The sequence below is a fragment of the Chiloscyllium punctatum genome, chromosome 19 (genome assembly GCF_047496795.1).
Source record: "Chiloscyllium punctatum isolate Juve2018m chromosome 19, sChiPun1.3, whole genome shotgun sequence".
NCBI lineage: Eukaryota > Metazoa > Chordata > Chondrichthyes > Orectolobiformes > Hemiscylliidae > Chiloscyllium > Chiloscyllium punctatum.
Genome location: NC_092757.1, coordinates 86,717,688 through 86,740,235, shown reverse-complemented (window position 1 = coordinate 86,740,235; position 22,548 = coordinate 86,717,688). Strand labels below are relative to the sequence as shown.

Sequence of the window (22,548 nt, the reverse complement as noted above, 5' to 3'; positions counted from 1 at the left end):
TCAGGCTTGTGGATCTTGGGAAGGAGGTAGTCCGGGAACTCTGCACTGCCCGGTTCTTTGAAGTTGGAAGCTGTGGGTGGGAGACCTCCTGAGGTGATGAGGTTCTGTATGGTCTGGGAGATGATGGTTTGGTGATGGGGGGGTGGGGTCCTGGTCGAGGGGGTGGTAGGAAGAGGTGTCCTCAAGTTGGCGTTTGGCTTCAGCGGTGTAGAGGTCAGTGCGCCAGACTACCACAGCGCCCCCTTTATCTGCTGGCTTGATGGTGAGGTTGGGATTGGAGGGCTGCGCGTTGTGAGGGTGAGAGGTTGGAGTGGGGGAGGGGGGACGACAGGTTGAGGCGGTTCATGTCCTGGCGGCAGTTGGAAATGAAGAGGTCGAGGGCAGGTAATAGGCCAGCGCGGGGTGTCCAGGTGGATGCAGTGCGTTGGAGGTGGGCGAAGGGGTCCTCGGAAGGTGGGCGGGAATCCTGATTGTGAAAGTAAGCTCGGAGGCGATGGAAGAATTGTTCGACGTCACAGCGTGTATTAAATTCATTGATGCGTGGACGGAGGGGGATGAAGGTGAGTCCTTTGCTGAGGACTGATCATTCATCCTCAGTGAGTGGGAGGTCTGGGGGGGATGGTGAAAACTTGGCAGGGCCGGGAGCTGGGATCTGGTGTGGGTGTAGAGCTGGGAGTGGGGGCGGAACCTGGTAGTCCATGTAGCACTGATGAAGGGCTTTTGCCCGAAACGTCGATTTCGCTGCTCCTTGGATGCTGCCTGAACTGCTGTGCTCTTCCAGCACCACTAATCCAGACTCTGCCTCTTTCAGAGTAATTTCTAACATCTTTCAGCTCATAGGGAGAGTCATCCGGGACTTGGAATGTTAAGTCTGTTTCTCTCTCCACATGGATGTTGCCGGACTTGTTGAGTTTCTCCAGCACTTGCTGTTTTTGCTTACAGAGGCCACCATATTGTGGGGTCATCCCAGTGCCAGACCAATTAAGGCTGTTAGGTTCCCTTCCTTACTGGCTGTTAGTGATTGTCGCAGTCAGTGATGGTTTTGTGGTCTCTGGATCATTCAGCCGAGCTTCTTTACATAGAAAATAGGTGCAGGAGTAGGCCATTCAGCCCCTCAAGCCTGCTCTGCTAATTCAATATGATCATCCAATGCAGAATCCAGTTCCTGCTTTCTCCCCATACTCTTTGACCCCCCCCCCCTTAGCTCTAAGAACTACTGTATATCCATCTCCTTCCACAAAGCATTATATTTTGGCTTCAACTTTCTGTGGCAGACATTCCCACAGGCTGCCCACTTGCTGGCTGAAGAATCCAGCTTTATAACCTTTATTCTACTGCACTCTGTTCTCGATGATTGAGGCCAGTTTTAAGAAGGATCTTTGTGGCAGAGAGGCTTGAGAATTAGAATCCTGATCATGGAATCTAGCTCACAAATACACGAGTAGGGCCAAATAAAGAACGCCGATGTGGTCCAAGTGATGGGGGGGGGTCAGGTTTGGGGAGATGTTACGGAGGCAGAAGTGGGAAGGATTGGGATGGAGCCAAGAAGGGATTTGAGCTTGGAATTTCAAGATTGCGGCTGTGGGGATTTGGGAACGAGAGCGGGTCAGCAAGGACGGAGTGAGGCAGGATGTTATCAGCAGAACTTTGATAGCTGGGAGGGGAGGTCTGTGTGAACGTGACCGGCTCAGTTTGATTTTGCAGAACGACTTTGCTGTGGAGATCTTTGAACTTGCCGGCATTCTGAATGAGATTTCCTTGGCCATCACCAAACTCCCTGAGTGGACTGCACCAGAGCACGTTCCAAAGAGTATGATGACATTAATGGACACTGTTTATATCCGTCGAGAGCCTCTTGGAGTGGTGCTGATCATAGGGGCCTGGAACTATCCCATGGCTCTTATAGTCCAGCCTCTAATTGGAGCGATTGCAGCAGGTAAACTCATTAATTAATTACTTCCCAATCTCTGCAGGAAAGATTTAATTTGGTTTGTTATTGTCACATGTACATAGGTACAGTGAAAAGTTTTGTTTTGCATGTAGTACGAACAGATAATACCATACAATGTACGTTAGAGTAACAGATGAGAGCAAGGAATACAATCTTACAGCTGCAGAGAAAGCGCAGAAGGAGCGAGATCAACATTAAGTTTAAAATTTGAGAGCTCCATTCAGAAGTCTGATGACAGAGGGGAAGAAGCTGTTGTTGAACCTTTTTGCTGTGTGTGTTTAAGCTCCTGTATCTCCTGCCTGACAGAAGAGGTCGGAAGAGATTATAAGTGGGGTGGCTGCTTTCCCGAGACAGTGGGAAGTGTAGGTGGAATCGATGGATGGAAGGTTGGTTAGCATGATGGGCTGGGCTGCATTTGCAATTCTGTGTAATTTCTTATGGTCCAGGGCAGAGCCGTTGCTGTACCAAGCCATATTGTGATCCACGATGTAGTTTCTGTCCTATGGGTTGTTTGGTGGTCACGCAGCTGCCTTCTGGATTTTCTCAGTAGTTGTTGCTCCTTATCTCCTGGTGACTGATGTTAGCAAGTGTGTGTTGTGGGTGTGTGTGTGGGTGTGTGTGTGGTGTGTGTGTTGTGTTGTGTGGGGTGTGTGTGTGTGTGTGTGTGTGTTGTTTTGAGGTGGTAGCCCTGCCTTAAAGTAACCTGCCCAACAGGAATTGGATTTGGGTTCAGGGCAGTCACCAGCACCCAATCCCACCCTGTCAATCTGGCTCAGTGAGTATACGTTGACAGTTTGATCAGATTAAATTTGTTTCCTTTTCCCCTTTGAACCTGTGCTCATGCATGTTATATTATGAAGGGTGACCTTATAGAGGTTTACAAAATAATGAGGGGCATGGATAGGGTAAACAGACAAAGTCCTTTCCCTGGGGTGGGGGAGTCCAGAACTAGAGGGCATAGGTTTAGGGTGAGAGGGGAAAGATTTAAAAAGGACCTAAGCTTTTTCACGCAGAGGGTGGTATGTGTATGGAATGAGCTGCCAGAGGAAGTGGTGGAGGCTGGTACAATTGCAACATTTAAAAAGCATTTGGATGGGTATATGAATAGGAAGGGTTTGGAGGGATATGGGCCGGGTGCTGGTAGGTGGGACTATACTGGGTTGTGATATCTGGTCGGCCTGGATGGTTTGTTTCCGCGCTGTACATCTCTATGACTGTCTGTGAGTGTCTACCATTTGTTCACCATCCCTAGTTACCCTTGAACTGAGTGGCTTGACCATTTCAGAGGACAATTAAGAGTCAGTACCATTGGTGTGTGTCTGGAGTCGGGTAAGGACGGCAGATTTCCCTCAGAAGAAAGTGAGGACTGCAGGTGGTGGAGATCAGAGTCGGTGTGTGATGCTAGAAAAGCACAGCAGTTCAGGCAGCATCTGAGGAGCAGGAGAGTTGGGCATAAACCCTTTATCAGGAATCCTGATGAAGGGCTTTTGCCTGAAACATTGATTCTCCTGCTTCTCGGATGCTGCCTGACCTGCTGTGCTTTTCCAACATCACACGCTTTGGCAGATTTCCTTCCCTAGTGAACCAGATGGGTTTTTACAACAATCGATGTTAATTGTTGTGGTCACAATGGCTGGCTTTATAACGACAGATTAATGAACGGAATTTACCCATAGTGAGATTTGAACCCGTCATCTGCCCCACAGCAGGAGCCTGGATAGTGCTCAGGAGCAGAAATGTTCGATTTGTCATCTCCACTCCCAAAATATGTGAGTCACTAACCAATCCCTAACAGGGATTCGAGAAAGACCTCGTCCCCAGAGAATGGTGAAAATGGGCACCTCACTACCCCAAGGAGTGTTTGGAGTGAATATTCGAGATGTGTTTAGGAAGATGCTGGATTAAGAAAGTGGGAGAGAAGGGGATGGGAGGATTTGTTGACTGGGTAGAAGGAAGTCTATGAGGAATACCAACATCAGCTTGGGCATTTTGGGACAAATGTTCTGTTTCTGTACTGTTATCGTTCAGTCATAACTTGCTCGATAATAACTCTTACTGCAGTGTAATAACATCTATGCAACTACTTGCTGCTGATGGATAATATGATCCCATTCCCAGGAAATGCTGCAGTTCTGAAGCCATCTGAAGTGAGTGAGAATACAGCCCAGTTACTGGGGGAGCTGCTTCCTCAGTACTTGGATAAGGTGAGTGTAGGACAGGAGTTGCATCCAGCAAATCCATTCAACAATGAAGACCACTCGCCTGATTCTGACACCATTCCCCCAAGCTGCTGCCGTATAAGAATCAGAACCAACAGGAATGGGGCAAGAACTTGTGTCCCCATCAAAGTATGATTCGAGATTGGATGGGATGGGAGCTGGGGAGGGTGCAGAGACCCCCTTTTTTAACAAGTGTCTGTTGGGTATCTGAGTTGTGATGCTCCTACATACAAGATACAGGAAGGCACACTGTAAAAGGGAAAATACAACTGGAAATCCAAGCAGCAAATACTCAGAGTAGTGACCCCTCCATGTCTGAAAAGTGTTAAAGGTCAGACTCAAAAACAGAAATTTCTGGGAGAAACTTTGACTGCAACTGTGGCGAGAAACAGAGTTAACATTTAGGGACCGTTAACCTTCCTTCAGAACTGATGATAGCCAGGAAAGGGTGGTATTTATGCTAAAGATGGGGAGGGGAGAGGAGTAAATGGTATTGGGTGGAAGGGTCTGTTTTCATGCTGTACATCTCTGCCCTAGGTGGAGATGGAGTCCAGACATAGAAAGAGAAAAACAGTTGACCAGAGAAGGGGAATGGGTAAAGGTCAGCCCTGAGGGAATGAATAGCTGTAATTGGAACCATTAGTGGTTGACAATGAACCGTTTGTGGTAGCAGTCTGTGTGACATCAAGGTGTGTGGTGTGTGGGGGTTGGCAGAAGGACATGGGAGTAGGTGCCAAAATGGTTGACTCTATTTTTGTTTCACAAAGGGCAATGCTGTGTGATCACACTCCTGTTTATTTTTATTTAAAGGAAGGAAACACTTGAGTAGCCAGTCACAACTCCAGGGTGTAATGGTTGACTCTAAACAGAGGAACCTCAATTATCCAAATGAGATGGGCAGGCACTATTTTGATTGGATAATTGATTATTCGGTTAATTGATTCAATGCCTGTCATCTGGGGCTCAGAGTTTTTGGAAGTTTCCTTTTTCCTTGCTCTGCCTGCCCTGCTCCCTCTCCCTGTCTCAGGATTTGTTTCTAAGCAGCGACACACCGTATGTAAGGGACCTGCAGCATTGCTGACGATCCCCATCACCCCCACCCCCCAGTTCAAGGAGGTTGACATAGTGATCACTTGCTAAGTCCACTCCCCGTTCAGGAGTCTAGGCAGCAGCAAACTGCGCACGAGACCCCAACCCCTATGTGACCCGCCCCACTGTCTGACCCCGACCCGCACCCCCGTCTGCCCTGCCCCCGCACACCACCCTTCCTTCCAATACAGTTTACCGTACATGCCTGTGTAGAACTCCAGGGAAAGTGTGCGGAGACAGAGGGTGGGAGGTCAGTCATTTAGAGACGGTGCCTGAACTTTCTTTTAATCGCTGTAAACAAAAGGCACGATCAGTGGTGGAAACACGTCTTTGATGTAACGTGTCTATTGGGACCTTGAGATCTTCTTTGGATAATCCGAAATTCAGATAATTGATATTCATATAATAGAGGTTCCTCTGTATTGAGTCCGGAGGGCTGCAGGGTCCCCAAGTGGATAATGAGGTGCTGTTCTTCCAGCTTGTACTGAGCTTCCCTGGAGCACTGCAGCAAGCCTGAGACAGAGATGTTGGACAGGGAACAGGGTGGGGTGTTGAAAGGTAGTACTGTTGAGTAGACTGACCCACAGAACCTGATATTCGTATCAAGAATATGAAACGAAGTCTGACTAAAGTAAAAGAGGGTCAGGGGCTGAATGGGCTGATGGTCTCCTTCAGTTTCCCTATCGTTGAAAGTGACAGTATAACTCTGGTCTTTGGGGCAGGAATGGAGCATTCCGGGAATGGTTTACTTTCCCAATTGTTTCCCCCAGGACCTTTACCCTGTCATTAACGGAGGGGTCGCTGAGACGACCGAGCTGTTGAAGCAGCAGTTTGATCACATCCTGTACACGGGCAATACCAACGTTGGCCGGATCGTCATGGAGGCTGCGGCCAAACACCTGACCCCTGTGACCCTGGAGCTTGGCGGGAAAAGTCCGTGTTACATTGATGCTGACTGTGACCTGGATGTGGCCTGCAGGTTGGTTCGCTGTCAGGGTCGGCAGTGCTGCACTGCTGCAGCGGGCAGTGACCATGCAGAGAGCATGGGACCATGCAGAGAGCGCTTTCCTTTGCAGTCACAGTGCTCTACCATGAGTTAGAAAGTTAGATGTGAGCTCGGTATCTAGGCTGGCTTTCCCTCCGTGCTGTACTGAGGGTGTGCCGCACTGTTGGAGGGGCTGTATTTTGGGTGACCCAAAGCGCTTCACAGGAGGCTCCCAAGCACTGAGGATGTCACCTAGACAGGGGACGAAACGTCAGCAACACAAATTCCCAGCTCGGCGTTCAAAGAACTGAGGGCGCCCCTGTCTAGCGGCAACCTATGAAGGCAGCTCCCCCCCCCGCCTCAGGGCAGTTAGGGATGGGTAATAAAGACCCAACCAACAGCCCCACATCTTCCAAACAAGTAGAAAAATCTCCCTTTGGAGTAGAAACTAATATGCAGTTGAAAGGAGTAACTGAGCAGAGTTACGGTAGGTACAGGCCAAAGGGAGGAGTGAGGGGGCAGGAGGATTCCACACAAAGGGGTGAATGGCCTCCCCTCTTGCTATAAAATTCTGTTGTTTTAGCAGTAAACTTTGAATGAATTATTTTGTTGTGAACACCCTGTTTGTTTGTTCCAGACGTATCGCTTGGGGAAGGTACACAAACAGTGGTCAGACCTGCATCGCTCCAGACTACATCCTGTGTAGTAACAGTATCCAGGATGAAGTGGTGAAGAAGATTGGCTCAGCCATCTCTGTGAGTTTAAAACGCAGAGAAACTGTCTGTCATTTAATACAGAGAGAGGTGGTGGGAGGAGCAGAGGGGCAGAGAGAGCCCCTGAAAGAGCAACGCCCTGTACCGGCTTGGGTGGGATTGTCCTCTGAACAAGTTGGCTTCACAATGATTCTCCTCGATCACTGAAGCCTGTGAGCTGTCCTAGTCCTGGTCATCGAGGGGTTAATCTCTGAGCTGGTTTCATGCTGCAGCAGCTGTGCTGCTCAGTCCCTTCTTGAAGATGTTCTGTGTCACAGGATTACAGCACCAGTAGGTCCAGCAGGTCAGTGTTGGGGTTGATCCTTAGTGGGAATTCTTATCCCAAGTGCCTTACCTGTTCCCTTTTTATCCCTCTGTTTTTCATTCAGCCGCTTATGGAATCTCCTCTTGATTGTTGATGTAGTTTCTGACTCTGTCACTAACTCTGACTGTGTACGGCCTCAAAGCCACCTGTGTCAAATAAACACTTTCTCCAGCTCTTTCCCTTACCTGATTCTAATGCCCCCCGATTCTCGACCTTTGACCCCCTGCCAGTGTCAATCCATCTTGCCCCTGCTCCATCCCACCCAACCAATCTCTGTTTGGATGAAGAGGGGTCCTAATTTTGGAAATGTCAGTCGATTGTTGAAGGTTATGGGGAGGAGGCAGAAAGGCAAGGATGGGATTGGCCGTGATATTATTGAAAGGTGGAGCTGACTCGAAGGGCTGAATGGCCTCCTCCCACTCCTGGGTGGTGGATGTAGGTTTACTTGCTGAGCTGGAATGTTCATTTCCAGATGTTCTGTCACCTTACTAGGTAACGTCTTCAGTGGGCCTCCGGGCGAAGCGCTGCAGGTGATTCCTGCTTTCTGTTTATATGTCTGGGTTTCTTTGGGTTGGTGATGTCATTTCCTGTGGTGAAGTCATTTCCTGTTCTTTTTCTCAAGGGGTGGTTGATAGGGTCTAACTCGATGTGTTTGTTGATAGAGATCCGGTTGGAATGCCATGCTTCTAGCAATTCTCGTGCATGTCTCTGTTTGGCTTGTCCTAGTGAGGTTTACGAGTGAGAGACGGTCATGTTGTTTTGTGGCAAGTTGATGTTCATGTATTCTAATGGATAGTTTTCTGCCTGCTTGTCCAATGTAGTGTTTGTTACAGTCCTTGCGTAGTATTTTGGAAATGACATTAGTTTTGCTTGTTGCCTCGATAGGGTCTTTCAAGCTCATTAGCTGCTGTTTAGTGTGTTGATGGCATCATGATAACTGACAGACCCATGAACATCAATTAGCCACAAAACAACATGACCCTCTCTCACTAGTCTCCTTACATACAGATGAGGAAGGACACCACTTGACTGGGACAACACATCCATCCTAGGACAAGCCAAACAGAGAGAGACACGAGAATTCCTAGAAGCATTGCATTCCGACCAGAACTCTATCAACAAACACATCGAGTTAGACCCCATCTACCACCCCTTGAGAAAAAGAACAGGAAATGACCACCACAGGAAATGACATCACCAACCCAAAGAAACCCAAACATATAATTGGAAAGCAGGAATCGTCAGCAGTGCTTCGCCTGGAGGCTCAATGAAGATGTTACCTAGTAGGGTGACGAAACGTCTGGAAATGAACCTTCCAGCTCAGCGAGCAAACTTACATCCAAAACCTCAAACTGAGCTACAAATCTTCTCAAAACTCCTGGGTGGTGGATGTTCCTGTGTTCCACCCATCTGAGTGTTGTTGTCATGGAGATGGGCAGTAGTTACATACCCAGTCCTGTAACTCGAGGAATCGGAATGGAAATGAGATTCTTTTAAATATGGAGCATCAATGCTGGGAGCAGCTTTTAGGTTTTGTTTAAAATTTAGTCCCTGGTTGTGAGCATCACTGGAAACACCAGCATTTATTAGCAATCCTGAGATGCCTTTTGAGAAATTGATGTTGGATTTCCCTCTTGAACCACTGGGAACAGTTTGTTTGCAATGGGCTTGTCTTGTTCAGGGGCAGTTAAATCTCAGTTTGTCTGGATTGACATGTAGGCCCAGACTGGGTGACGATGGCCTGTTCCCCAAGCACATGGAGGGCACTAGTGAACCAGGGTAACCAGGGACTGGTGGTAAATGCTGCCTGGCAGCAATGCCCACACCCCAAGAGTGAATAAAGCAAAGAAAATTGTGTTTTTACTGCAATCAAACCACTTTGTGGTCAGTTTTCCTGCTACCACTTTAATGTTAAGATGCTGGAAATTAAATTTAATAAATTCCAAATCTAAAGTCACTGAGACAAACTGAATAGCATTTATCCAAAACACCAATGCGTGTTCTCATCACTAATGTCACTTTGTTACTGGATTTATTTTGGCAGAAAACATCACTGATGTCCACCCTTCCTGACCCCTCATGTCCAATTGCTTTATTATTGATCCACTCAACCAGGTGTTACCTCCTAATGTTGTAGCGTCCGGATGGTTATTGGAGTGTGTTCCCTACCTGACCATTGCTCCTTGGTCTGTTCCAGGAATTCTACGGAGCTGATCCCCAGAAATCCCCGGATTATGGACGTATCGTCAACAAACGACATTTTAAGAGACTGATGTTATTGCTGGAGGGAGTGAACGTGACATTTGGTGGTCAAAGTGACGAGAAGGATCTCTACATAGGTACTGGTAGAGGCAGGTGGTGGGGGATGGTAGTCAGCAACAGTGACTTGTGTTGCTGATGATGCAGAGGTAGGAGAGCAAGCCATGACAAAGACATAAGAATATAGAAGGGTGAAGTGAGTGGGTGAAAACTGGGCAGATGAAGCATAATGTGGATAAATATGAATGCCTTCACTTTGACAGAGAGAATAGGAAAGCAGACTGTTATGGAAATAGAGTGAAATTGCAAAAAGCTGTGATATGGAGACAGCTGGATGTCCTTGTACATAAATCAGTGGGCAGCTACAACAGGCAATGAGAGAGACATCTGAAATGTTCATCGGCCGGAAAATGGATTATAAAAGTAGTAAAGCTTTGCTACGCTTGTGCTGAATGTTTCTGAGACTGCATCTGGAACACTGTACACAGTTCCGGTCTCCTTACTGAAGAAAGGATGTAATTGTGTCAACAGTTCAGTGAAAGTTCACTTGACTGATACCTGGGATTGAGAGGGTCAGCGGTCACCCGACACCAATAAACCTGCTGGACTATAACCTGGTGTTGGGTGACTTCTGCCTTTGTCCACCCCAACCCAACACTGGCACCTCCACATCGTGGGATAGAGAGGATTATTTTACGAGGAAAGGTTGGACCTGGAGTGAGTGACAGCCAATCTTTATTGAAATGTACAACCCTGAGGGGGACCTGACAGAGCGAAATCATTGGCTTCACTTGAGGGAGAGACTGGAATCAGGACAGGGTTTTAAAATGAGAGGTATCTTCTTTAAGACAGAGACGAGGAATGTTTTCACTCTGAGAGGATTGCTGATCTGTTGGATCTGTTCAGAGAGCACTAAAAGCTGGGTCAGTGAGTAGCTGGATAAACCAGATAAGATTGTTAACTAATGATGGCATTAGTGAGGGTTCAGCAGGGAGGTGGAGTTGGCAGATCTTCGTAATGATGGAGGAGGCTCCAGGAGCTGAAAGGCTTCTATTTCTTGTGTGTTTAGACCAGATGAGGCCCACTCCCCCTCTCGATAGAGATGCTAAGGAAGTCACTGCTATCCCAGAGGCCCATCAGAGAGAGGTGACTGGAGGTGGTATAACCTGAGGGTCACCATGCCTCAAGAGTGGGGGAGAGGTTGGAAAGGAGAGTCTCTCCATGGTCATCCCAGTCAGTGTGGGGATTGAACCCACGCTGTTTACGTAACTGTATCACTAACCAGCTGTCCAGCCGACTGAGCTAACCAAGTGCCCCCTGCCTCCAAAATGATGGAAGCTATTGGCTTACAGACCCTTTGGTAAGGACACAGTAAAACCAGCCCCTGGCAACCTGGGACAGTTATCACTGAGCAGGGAGAACCTGTTGACCTCCTTGTATCTTACCCTTTCCCTGATGCCCCCTCCCTATTGGAATTCAGAAGAATGGGGGGGGTGGGGGTGGGATCTTATAGAAACAACAGGGTGGCACGATGGCTCAGTGGTTAGCACTGCTGCCTCACAGCACCAGCGACCCGGGTTCAATTCCCACCTCGGGCAACTGTCTGTGTGGAGTTTGCACATTCTCCCCGTGTTTGCGTGGGCTTCCTCTGGGTGCTCCAGTTTCCTCCCACAGTCCAAAGATGCGTAGGTCAGGTGAATTGGCCATGCTAAATTGCACTTAGTGTTAGGTGTCTTAGTCAGGGGTAAATGTAGGGGTCTGGGTGGGTTACTCTTTTGGAGGGTTGGTGTGGACTTGTTGGGTTGAAGGGCCTATATCCGCACAGTAGGGAATCTATTCTAATCTAATATAAATATGAAATAATGAAGGGAATGTCTAAGATAGAAGCAAAGAGGATGTTTCTACTAGCCAGTGAAACTAGGACAAGGGGGCATTGCCTCAAACTTATAGGGAATCGATTTAGGACTGAATTGAGAAGGAACTTCTTCACCCAGAGGATTGTAAATCTATGGAATTCCCTGCCCAGGGAAGTAGTTGACGCTACTTCAGGAAACGTTTTTAAAACTAAGGTAGATAGTTTTTTGACCAGTAAAAGAATTAAAGGGTTATGGTGAGAGGTTGGGTAAGTGGAGCTCAGTCTATGAAAAGATCAGCCATGACCTTATTGAATGGTGGAGAAGGCTCGTGGGGCCAGACGGCCTACTCCTGCTCCTAGTTCTTATGTTTGTTCTCATCTGAGTGCCATGTCTCTAGAGGAGGGGGAGTGCTCTCTTTTCCCCCTGTTTCCTCTGCTGCAGCGTCAGTGAGGCGTGGGGTGGGGAGTCAGGGTCACCCTATTGAGTTTTAGTCAAGCTGATTGGCTAGAGAGAGGGCTCAGGCTGAGCGATGGCCCAGGAGAGTCCCAACGGGAGCACAGGTTGCACATAGACAGGGCTCCGAGGCTCCAAATTGGAATCCCAGAGGGGGAGGGGGAGGGGGAGGGGGAGGAGAGGCTGGTTGTTTTACAGCAGCTCATGGAGTCAAAATGGCTGCTGAATTGTCTGTCCTTCCCGTCGTGGTTTCTTTGGGAACATCACGTTGAGGTCGAGAATTCAGAAGCAAGAACTGTGATTCCACTCCTGAAGAGTAGAGGTGCTGGTCGGAGGGAAACTCCTTCTGTAGAGACGTGAGGGAGATTCTCTGAACCGCTTGGTTTGAAACCAGGAGGGGTTGGCAGTGACCGGGGCACAGCGAGCGGCAAGGGTGGAGGAGAGCCTGAGGTCAGGATATATTGAGCAATGGCCCTTTCCTTTACTGAAGAAAACCTCTTGTTGATGTTTGGGCAGCTCCCACGATTGTGACTGATGTGGATCCCAGCTCCAGGATTATGCAGGAGGAGATCTTCGGCCCATTGTTGCCCATCGTCACGGTCAATAGTGCCGACGAGGCCATTCACTTCATCAATAAGAGGGACAAACCTTTGGCTCTTTACCTCTTCTCTCGCAACAAAACGGTAAGGATCGCAGCCTCTGTGACTGGCCACTTTGCATTTCGGGTGTTGGTCTCCTAGTCTCTAGTTGAAAAATATAACCTTCATCTTGGTGTTCTGTTAGAATCAAGCTGGAGGGCTACCTCCATTCCAGCCTCAGTAATCCATAAGTCACAATGTAAAATACATAATGCTTTCTCCAGTTGTCAAGCAATACCTCATTAACGTCGGGTTTTAAGCAACAAGACCGAGCAACCAGGTTTCCTAACTAATGCAATTATTAGTTTATTAGCAAAACTAAACCATCCAGTAATGATCTGACTGGTTAACATGCACAGTCAGTAATATAGAAATGTAAATCTTTATCACACTAAATATTGTCTGAGTTCACATGCAAACAGACCCACGTACTCTTCAAGAGAAGATGTAGAGGTGCCGGTGTTGGACTGGGGCGGACAAATTCAGAAATCACACGACAACAGGTTATAGTCCAACAGGTTTGTTTGAAACCACAAGCTTTCAGAGCATAGCCCCTTCACCAGGTGGAAGCGGCTTTCTTCAAGAAAAAAAAATACAAACTTTTTTTTTGGCTTTTTATTTTAACGAGAAAAGCACTTCCGCGAATGGGTTATTCTTGAAGGTAAAAAAAAACGAAGCATTGAATGTTTTGAAGTTGGTTGCTGGCATGTTCTCTAATCCCCAGTCACACTTGGTTGTCTCTGAAGTTTGGTAGACACATCTTGATCAGGAAATACAATTTTGTGATGATCTTTAGGAAGGATGATTGAAAGAACAAAGAGGTTTAGCCTTGACAGGGGGCTTTCCTTTTCAAGAATGAAAGAGATCAGCTGCGCAGCTTGTTCTTAGCAGGCTTTCCTCCAACTGAACTCGAACAAACAACAAATCTCCGAGCCTGTCGATTGTTTTAAGGACAGCCCCAGCAAAGCAAGCAGGCACCACCACCTGCGTGATTGATGGGAATCTTTATTTTTTTAATTAACTCCTATATCCATGGAGAGCATTGACTAACTCATTCTTAAAGAAAGTGCTCCAGGATTTCCACAACATTTGAAATGAATTCACTTCCTACAGCCCTTCAAAGCCCAAATCCTCCAAGTAATAAATAAAGCATCTTGATAAGACATTGAACTAGCTGTTGTCGCAGTGTGTGTACACACCGTGAAGCTGGAAACCAACTGGTCTGGTGTGTGGCCATGATAATGTTATAATAGATCTAGGAGTACATGGCAACGAGTCACTGTGCTAAAAGCAACCCATATCATAATCCTAACCAATTCTAGGAAGGATCACTGGACTCCTAATGTTATGTCTGATTTCTCTCCATAGATGTTGCCTGCCTGCAATTTCTGTTTTTGTATGGTGGTGGTTTTTTAGATTAGATTAGATTAGATTAGATTAGATTAGATTAGATTAGATTAGATTACTTAGTGTGGAAACAGGCCCTTCGGCCCAACAAGTCCACACCACCCCGCCGAAGCGTAACCCACCCATACCCCTACATCTACATCTACATCTACCCCTTACCTAACTCTACGGGCAATTTAGCATGGCCAATTCACCTGACCTGCACATCTTTGGACTGTGGGAGGAAACCGGAGCACCCGGAGGAAACCCACGCAGACACGGGGAGAACGTGCAAACTCCACACAGTCAGTCGCCTGAGGCGGGAATTGAACCCAGGTCTCTGGCGCTGTGAGGCAGCAGTGCTAACCACTGTGGTGTTGTTGTTGTCCATGTCATACAGGACTGGGTGTGGGGTGGGGTTACAAACATAGAAGGATGGAATTAGACACTGGAACTAGACTGAGCCTCTAGGCTGGAAAGACACCAAAGAACCAGTGTTACTGTCCCACCCCCCAATCCCCAAAAAGGTGTTGGATGGAGCTGAATCCTGTGGATAAGCCATCTTCGAACCCTCTAAAGCCAGTGTCTTGCCACACCTTCGGCCTAGAGGGTAGGTCACCCACCTGGTCCCACAAAGCCGTCCAGTTGGGAGCTCCAGGAAACTTCTCGTTTGCCTCCACTTAAATAGTGGCCCAGCTGAGGTAAAGAACTCTTTGCGGACGATGCTGTTCCTGTGACTTTCTGACCAATGTCCCTGGCGAGCAACCTTCGTTGGGGCTTATTTCTAGATTGTTCTGTGATGTGGGGAAGGTCCAGGAGGATGGTTACTGTTGGGCTTTCTTTTTGCTGTGTTGCTGTGAAATAGCCAGTGGCCGTAGCTGCCACATTCACAATCCTGAGCTCTGGAACCCTTTTCTCCCTCCTTTTCCCTCTCCGCTGTGGTCACCCTGTTATATCAGAAAGATATTATCAAGCTGGAGAGGGATCGGAAGAGATTTACCAGGATGATGCCAGGAATGGAGGGTTTGAGTTTTCACTGGTGTGTGGGTTGAGAAGTGGCCTTTATAAAGGTTTATAAAAATCATGAGGGGCATGGACGGGGTGAATGGCAGATGTCTTTTCCCTGGGGTGGGGGAGTTCTCAACTAGGGGGCATATTTTTAAGGTGAGAGGAGAAAGATTTTAAAAAAGACACGAGGGGCAACTTTTTCACCCAGAGGGTGTATCACATGCAGAATGAACCTCCAGAGGAAGTGATGGATGTGGGCACAGTTACATTGTGTAAAAGACGTTCAGATAAGGAGATGAATAGGAAATATTTGGAGGGATATGGGACAATTGCAGGCAGGTGGGATTGGTTTAGTTTGAGATTATGGTCAGCATGGACTGGTTGGGCCGTAGGGCCTGTTTCTGCTGTAAGACTCTGCCTTCTAAGCTGTTGCTTAAAGCTGAACATGAGAAGCAAATCTTTGTTTTAACCTTCTTAACGTCTCTTTACGTGACCCAGTGTGAAAACTGTTTCCAATAATGCTTCTGTGAGGCAATTTGGGGAAATTTCCTTTTGTGGAAGGTGCTATATAAATGCCAATTTTTTTTTATTATTTTACCATTCATTTACTCATGGGATGTGCGTGTCACTGGCTGGGCCAGCATTCATTATCTGTCCCTAGTTGCCCCTTGAGAAGGTGGTTCTGAGCTACCATCTTGAACCGCAGCAGTCCATCTGCTGTGGGTTGACCCATAATGCCCTTCGGGAGGGAATTCCAGGATTTTGACCCAGTGACAGTGAAGGAATGGTGATATATTTCCAAGTCAGGATGGGGAGTGGCTTAGAAGGGAACTTGAAGGTGGTGGTGTTCCATGTATCTACTGCCCTTGTCTTTCTAAGTGGAAGTGATCGTGGGTTTGGAAGGTGTTGTCTGAGGATCTCTGGTGAATTTCTGCAATGCATCTTGTAGATAGTACACACTGCTGCTACTGAGCATCGGGGTTGGAGGGATTGGATGCTTGTGGATGTGGTGCCAGTCAAGTGGGCTGCTTTGTCCTCGATGGTGTCAAGCTTCTTGAGTGTTGTTGGAGCTGCACCCATCCAGGCAAGTGGGGAGTATTCCTTCTCACTCCTGACATGTGCCTTGTCAATGGTGGACAGGCTTTGGAGGAGTCAGGGGGGTGAGTTACTTACTGCTGACCTGCTCTTGTAGTCACTGTGTGTTTATGTGGTGAGTCCAGTTCAGTTTCTGGTCAATAGTATGCATATTTAAATCAAATCTTTTTGGACATACTTCCATGGCTATCATGTGCTGAGGTGGAGCTTGAACTCTCTTTGCCAGTGATAGGAACACCACCACTGTGCCACAAGAGTCCCTAAGTCCTTCTCTTGCAGTAACAGAGGTAACACTGAGGACATTTGCACAGCTGATGTTCCCCAGTCCTGGGTTGTGGAATGTGATAACTGATAGATTTTTGCTTTTGCTCGTTCACAAATTCTCTCTCGTGCTCTCTTTCTCACAATCCTCTCTCTCTCTCTCTGTGTGTGTCTCTCTCTCTCTCCCTCCCCTCTCCCTGCAAAAATTCCCTTGCGCACTCTCTTTCTCTCTCTCTATCTCTCTGTCTCTATCTCATTTTGTTCTCTCTCTCTCTCTCTCTCTTTGTGTCTCATTGCAGTTAATCAAGAGGATGATCGCAGAGACTTCCAGTGGAGGTGTGACTGCCAATGACTGTTTGATCCATTACAGCGTTGACACGCTCCCGTTTGGGGGTGTGGGTGAGTCAGAAATCCGGTTGATTGGAATGGGTGGGCAGCACTGTGTAGAACAGTGGGAAACTCTCGGAGGAACCCTCTCTCCTGGTCTTTCTCTTTCCTGTGGACTGTCTCTGGAGAGGCCCCTGTTCTGTAGCCAGGGCCTGTAATAGAGTTGTGACTCCAGATATGGGAAAGGGGAGGGGGAAGTGAGGTAGGAGAACGCAGTATTGTCCTTTTGTTTTCTGGGTAGACAGCCATGCCCTGATCGAATGGTGGAGTGAGCTCAAGGGGCCGAATGGCCTGATCTCACTCCTAAATCCTGTTTTCTCTCTTATCTTTCCATTCCCCTCTCTTTTCGGGTCTCTCACTGTATGGCAACCACCGTCCCCGCGACAGGGAAAAGTGGCACCGGGGCGTACCACGGTAAATTCAGCTTTGAAACCTTCAGCCACCGCCGCGCTTGTGTGTTGAAGTCGCTGGGTATGGAGAGAATGAACAGTGTCCGCTACGCACCAGCCACTGATTCCAAACGGAAATGGACCCTTTGGCTGCTGAAGAAACGTAAAGGATTCGGGAAAATACGCCTTTTTACATTCGCTTTACTGGGAATTCTGGTTGCCATCCTGATCAAGGTAGGCCAGCTTTTAAAACCTTCCTCACTCCCCCCATGGGCAATGGCATTGTTGGTGTTTGTTGTCCTTTCCTGATCACTGGGAGTGAGCTGCTTTGGCCATCCGAGGAGACAATGGCTTGGTGGGAATCTGCTGGACGGGTTACCTAAAGGGCCAGGCAGATTCTGCCTCTTTGTATCACTGGTTCAAATCCCATAACGCTGCTCATGGAAACTAAATTCACTTCCTGACTTTGGGACATAAGAATGAGGAGCAGGAGTAGGCCATTCAGCCCCTCGAACCTGCTCCGCCATTTATAGTATCAAAGCTGATCTCATCTTGGCTTCAACGTGACTCTCCTGCATGCTATCCATAACTCTTCACCCCATTACTAATTAAACATTGTCTATCTCCTCCTCCAATTTAGTCAATGTCCCACACTCTGGGATAGTGAATTCCACAGATTCACCACCCTTTGAGAGAAGTAATTTCTCCTTTTGAACCTGCCACCCCTTATCCTAAAGCTATCACCTCATTCTAGAGTACCCCACATGAGGGAACATCTGCTCTTTAGCTACTTTAGTCAATGTCCTTTAGCATCTTTATGTCCTTCCAATTACATCTTCACTCATTCTTCTAAACACCAGTGAGTGTAGGCCTAATCTACTCAATCTCTCCTGTAAAGCTTGTCTCGCTGTGAGAGCTGACATTAATGGTTTGCTAATGTGCCTCAGGGTGGGACATCTGCCGTTTTTACCTGCACGTGACTCCAGACCCACAGCAATGTAGCCGTCTCTTAACTAATCTCTGAAATGGTCAGGTAAGCCACTCCAATTAGTTTGTGATGGGCAATAAAATGCTGGCCTTGCCAGTGATTCATGTCCCATGAAAGACTAAACTATAAATGGTTTGGAAAGGGTGGACGCTGGGAATTTGTTTCTGTTAGGTGGGGTAACTAGGGCCCCGTGGGCACAGCCTTAGAATTAGAGGGGGTCAATTTAGAACGGAAATGAGGAGACATTTCTTCAGCCAGAGAGTGGTGGGCCTGTGCAGTTCATTGCGCAGTGGAGGCCAGGATGTTAAATGTCTTCAAGGCAGAGATTGATAATTCCTTGCAAGATTAAGAATTTAAGGGATGTGGGGAGAGTGGGAGTAAGTGACGCTGAAATGCCCATCAGCCATGATTGAATGGCGGAGTGACCCGATGGGCCGAAAGCCTTACTTCCACTCTGATATCTTCTGGTCTTATAAGAAAAATCTGGGGTGTAGATGCAGTTGTTGGGGAGGGAGTTCCGGGCCTTTGAACTGACGAAGGAAAGGTTGACACAAAACCACAATATTGTTGGGAAGCCATGGCAGGTTTGGTGGTACCTGTGGTGGGAGAGATGGAGAGACATAGAGAGACATGGTTAACATTTCAGAATGCACCTTTCCCAAGTCATGTTTCATCGTTGCATGAGTTTGGGTATTGGTAAACAATTGGTAGGCATTCCCCTCAGCAGCTCCCTCTCCCTCCCCCAGAACCCTCGTGGTGACTGTGAACAATCCTGACCTGGGCAGAGATGAAAATCCCGGATGCAGCCTCCGTGTCCTGGAAGGAAGGCTGTGGGTGATTTTTGTTATTCAAAGTTCCTTCTGCCAGTCCATCCCTTGAAGAATCCTTGAGTGACCTTTGACTGCTGTGTTCTTGAGCCAAAGTTAAGGAATCACCTCACTGTCAGCATAGAGATGTACAGCACAGAAACAGACCCTTCAGTCCAACTCATCCTAAATTAATAGAACAGATATCCTAAACTAATCTAGTCCCATTTGCCAGCACTTGGCCCATATCCCTCCAAACCCTTCCTATTCATATACCCTTCCAGATGTCTTTTAAATGTTGCAATTGTACCAGCCTCCACCACTTCCTCTGGCAGCTCATTCCATACACACACCGCCTTCTGTGTGAACAAAGTTGCCCCTTGGGTCCCAATATATCTATCTTTCCCCCCTCACCCTAAACCTATGCCCTCTAGTTCTGGATTCCCCTGACGGACACACCTCCACCCCTTCCCCAGTGAGATCCCACCACCTCTGGGAGAAATCGTTCCTTTCTGTTGATTCCCCAACAGATGGCTAACACTGTCTGTGTGTGTCTCTCCCTTTTTTTTCTTTTTGTTTTCTCTCGCTCTCGCTCTCTCTCTCGCGCGCTCTCTCTCTCTCTCTCTCTCTCTCTCACTCTCTCATTCTCCTTTTCCTTGCAGTTTTACCATGTGTGATACACAGCAGGATTCTGATGTCTTGGCAATTCTGCGCTTGAAACCTGTGAAGACTTGGACCACGCAAAAGGACTCTGTGTTTCTTAGGCAACCGCTATTTCAGAAAAATGCAACCAAATTGAAGTTTCTCCGAGATCTCAGTTGAACACCTCCCCGATTAACCTGTGCAAGTCTGTACTCACCCTGGCGAAAGTAGCTCCATCGGGAGAGCTAGTGCTAGCATGGACGTGACCTGAATGGTCTCGTATACTGTAATTTTTTAAAACATAATTCTTTGTACAATCTATATCTGCGTTTTATATTGGTGTAACTCATAACTGCAGCTTGCCTTTAGCATGAATAACATGTTTATTATCCAAAGGTTTAACCACTCAATTCATTTCTGTTATTAATTATAATAAGGTTTAAACAATAAGTTGCTTCTCACACTAAGACACCTCTGTGCTTCTGCTCAATTCTGCTGTTTCTCTTGACATAATTTGGTCCAACTGATGCTAATAGCAGCAGAATTTTAAGTGCAAATCTATCCGTGAACTTTTTGCGACGATTTTCCAAACAAAAACTTCAAGTTTGGGCCCCACCTCATTATTCTAAATAATGAGCTTCCACTGATGTGAAGAGCACTTGAACTAGCAGCTGAAGTAGGCCATTTGGCCTATTCGATGCTGCTGCACCATCGTGTAAGGGTGACTGCACTTGGGCTTCAACGCTACTACCCACCTCCCAGATCCCTCCATTCCCTAAGCGTTTCTATCCCAACCTTAAATGCTCCTCTGCGAAACATATTTATAACCCTCTGGGTGAAGCATTCCAGTGATTCACAAAACTTCTGAGTGCTGTCTCAGTCTTAGGAGATCCAGTATGAGACTATCCCCCTGAGTTTCTTTTCCTCCATGTCAAGCATTTTCCCAGTTTCTCAATGAGCTCTACCTCTGGGAATTTGTGAGGAAGTTATTCAAATCAGAAAGGTTCTTTTGGGTACAATAGCAATTGACATAATTTTTAAAAAAAAAAAGTTTTGTATATAGCTATTTTTAATTTGCATAGAAGCTGACTTCTCTACCCATGTACAAGTAACAAATTATTCTCAATGCTTGTGATGATGTTTTTGCGGAGTTAAACACTAGTTACAGATTGTGGGCCATTAAAAAGGTCTTGGTGATAAACTCGCTTTCGACTGTCTCTGTTTTTGTCTTTAAAATCGATTATTGTGTCTGTTTTGAAATCCAGCTTTCCATTTATAGAATTTTACTTTGAGTGAACTGCTTGACTCATGCTGGTTCACGCAAGGTGTTTTTGTATAATTGAAGACTTGCAAATGAATTTGAGAAGAGAGAAGCTCTCCTCCAAACCTGTGCCCAGATCAGTGTTTATGGCCAAAGATGAAAGTCTTGCCTATACATATGAAGGGAGAAGAATTGCAGTCTGAGTATCATGTCATATCCCCAAATTCACTCTTTTTTTTCCTGTGACTGTGTGGCGCTGGAAAAAGCACAGCGATATCCGAGGAGCAGAACAGTCGACGATTCGGGCCTAACTCCCCCTCGGGATGTGTGGGGGGAAGGTCAGCGGAGTTTGGACGCATAGGCCCATTGGGGCAGGAGCTCACTATGGGAGCTGGTGAAACATGGGTGTAGTTACTAAGTCTGGGATATATAGCTGGTCTCAGGGCTGACGATCATGACAACTATCGCTGCGTTGTTTGTTAAATCCCACCTGATTCACTGATGTCCTTTGTTGGAAGGAAAACCACAGTCCTCGCTCAGCCTGGCCTCCAGGTCACTGGGACTTTTTCCTGCCCTCGGCCTCCTGGCAGACTGGTCAGTTGTTATAGTAACACTTCTGCCTGAGAATCCTGCAGGGCTCCAGTGAAGCCCAGTACAAACTGGATGAACTGTGCCTCGTTTTCCACTTAGCAGTTTGCAACATTGAGTTCAACAACATCAGACCAGAAACATTGTGCCCTTCGTTTTGAATATTAGCTTCAAATCTTGCAACCTGCAATGCTGCACCAAAAATTGGGAAGGGGGTCAGGCTGGTTACGTCTGGAATGGACTCGATGTGAGAAACTGAAATTAAGGGTAGGCTATTCGGTCCTTTTGAGCCTGTTCTGCCGTTCGCTATGATCATGGCTGATCCTGTCTTAATGCCACATTCCCGTTTTCCCCCTTGATGCCTTTAAAATCTTAAATAAAAACAAAAATCAAACTCTCTCCGATTTCTATTCTGTGGCGCAGCCTCCTGTGATGGAGAATTGTTCAGATTCACAGTCTGTGGAGTGAAGAAACGTTTTTCCTGATTTCCGTCCCAAAGGGTGCACTCTGTAATCTTAGAATCCCCTACAGCCTTCGGCCCAACAAGTCCACACCAATCCTCCGGACAGTAATCCACTCAGACTCATTCCCCTACCCTATTACTCTACATTTATCCCTGATTAATCCACCTAAACTTACACCTCCCTGAAGTCGATGGGCAGTTTAGTATGGCCAATTCACCCTAAACTGCACGTTTTTGGACAGTGAGAGGAAACTGGAGCACCCAGAGGAAACCCACGCAGATGCGGGGAGAATGTGCAAACTCCACACAGACAGTCCCCCGAGGGTGTAATCAAATCTGGGTCCCTGGTGCTGTGAGGCAGCAGTCCTAATGACTGAGCCACTCTGTCGCACACTGTCCTGTAGCTATGTCTCCTGGTTGTAACCCCCCTCCCCCCTCCCTCCTAAACCAGGGGACCCATCCTCCCGTTCTGACTAACCTCCTCCTGTTGTGAACGGCGGTCCCTCGAATTTTCTTGCTGGTTGTGTGGAACCCCCAGTAAATTGTGCCGAGGACGCGGCTTGCTGTGCGTGGCACACGAGCGTGTAAAGGGAGTGGTGAAGTAGATGTACTTGGGACTGGGCAGGGGCAGCGCATCCCTTTACCTCAGCCGTGTGGGGAACCGGCCCAAGGGCCTGACTGTGACGGTGGCTCTCTGTTGTCTCTCAGACAGGACGCTGGTTTGTAAACATGCCATCAGCAGGTCAG

The 22,548-nt window shown here is 47.3% G+C and overlaps 1 protein-coding gene across 4 annotated transcripts in view; it reads left to right on the top strand.

Annotated features, from left to right (window-relative positions):
• Positions 1-20,690, top strand: part of LOC140491575 (aldehyde dehydrogenase, dimeric NADP-preferring-like) — a 30,084-nt gene extending 9,394 nt beyond the window's left edge. For all 4 annotated transcript variants that reach the window (XM_072589975.1, XM_072589974.1, XM_072589976.1 and 1 more), the window contains 9 exons: positions 1,705-1,936; positions 4,070-4,155; positions 6,030-6,238; positions 6,882-6,999; positions 9,519-9,660; positions 12,406-12,572; positions 16,577-16,676; positions 17,052-17,287; positions 19,510-20,690. In XM_072589975.1, the coding sequence (XP_072446076.1) occupies positions 1,705-1,936; positions 4,070-4,155; positions 6,030-6,238; positions 6,882-6,999; positions 9,519-9,660; positions 12,406-12,572; positions 16,577-16,676; positions 17,052-17,287; positions 19,510-19,524 (1,305 nt within the window). In that variant the 3' untranslated portion in view covers positions 19,525-20,690. The remainder of the gene's footprint in view (positions 1-1,704; positions 1,937-4,069; positions 4,156-6,029; positions 6,239-6,881; positions 7,000-9,518; positions 9,661-12,405; positions 12,573-16,576; positions 16,677-17,051; positions 17,288-19,509) is intronic.
• The last annotated feature ends 1,858 nt before the right edge of the window (positions 20,691-22,548 follow it).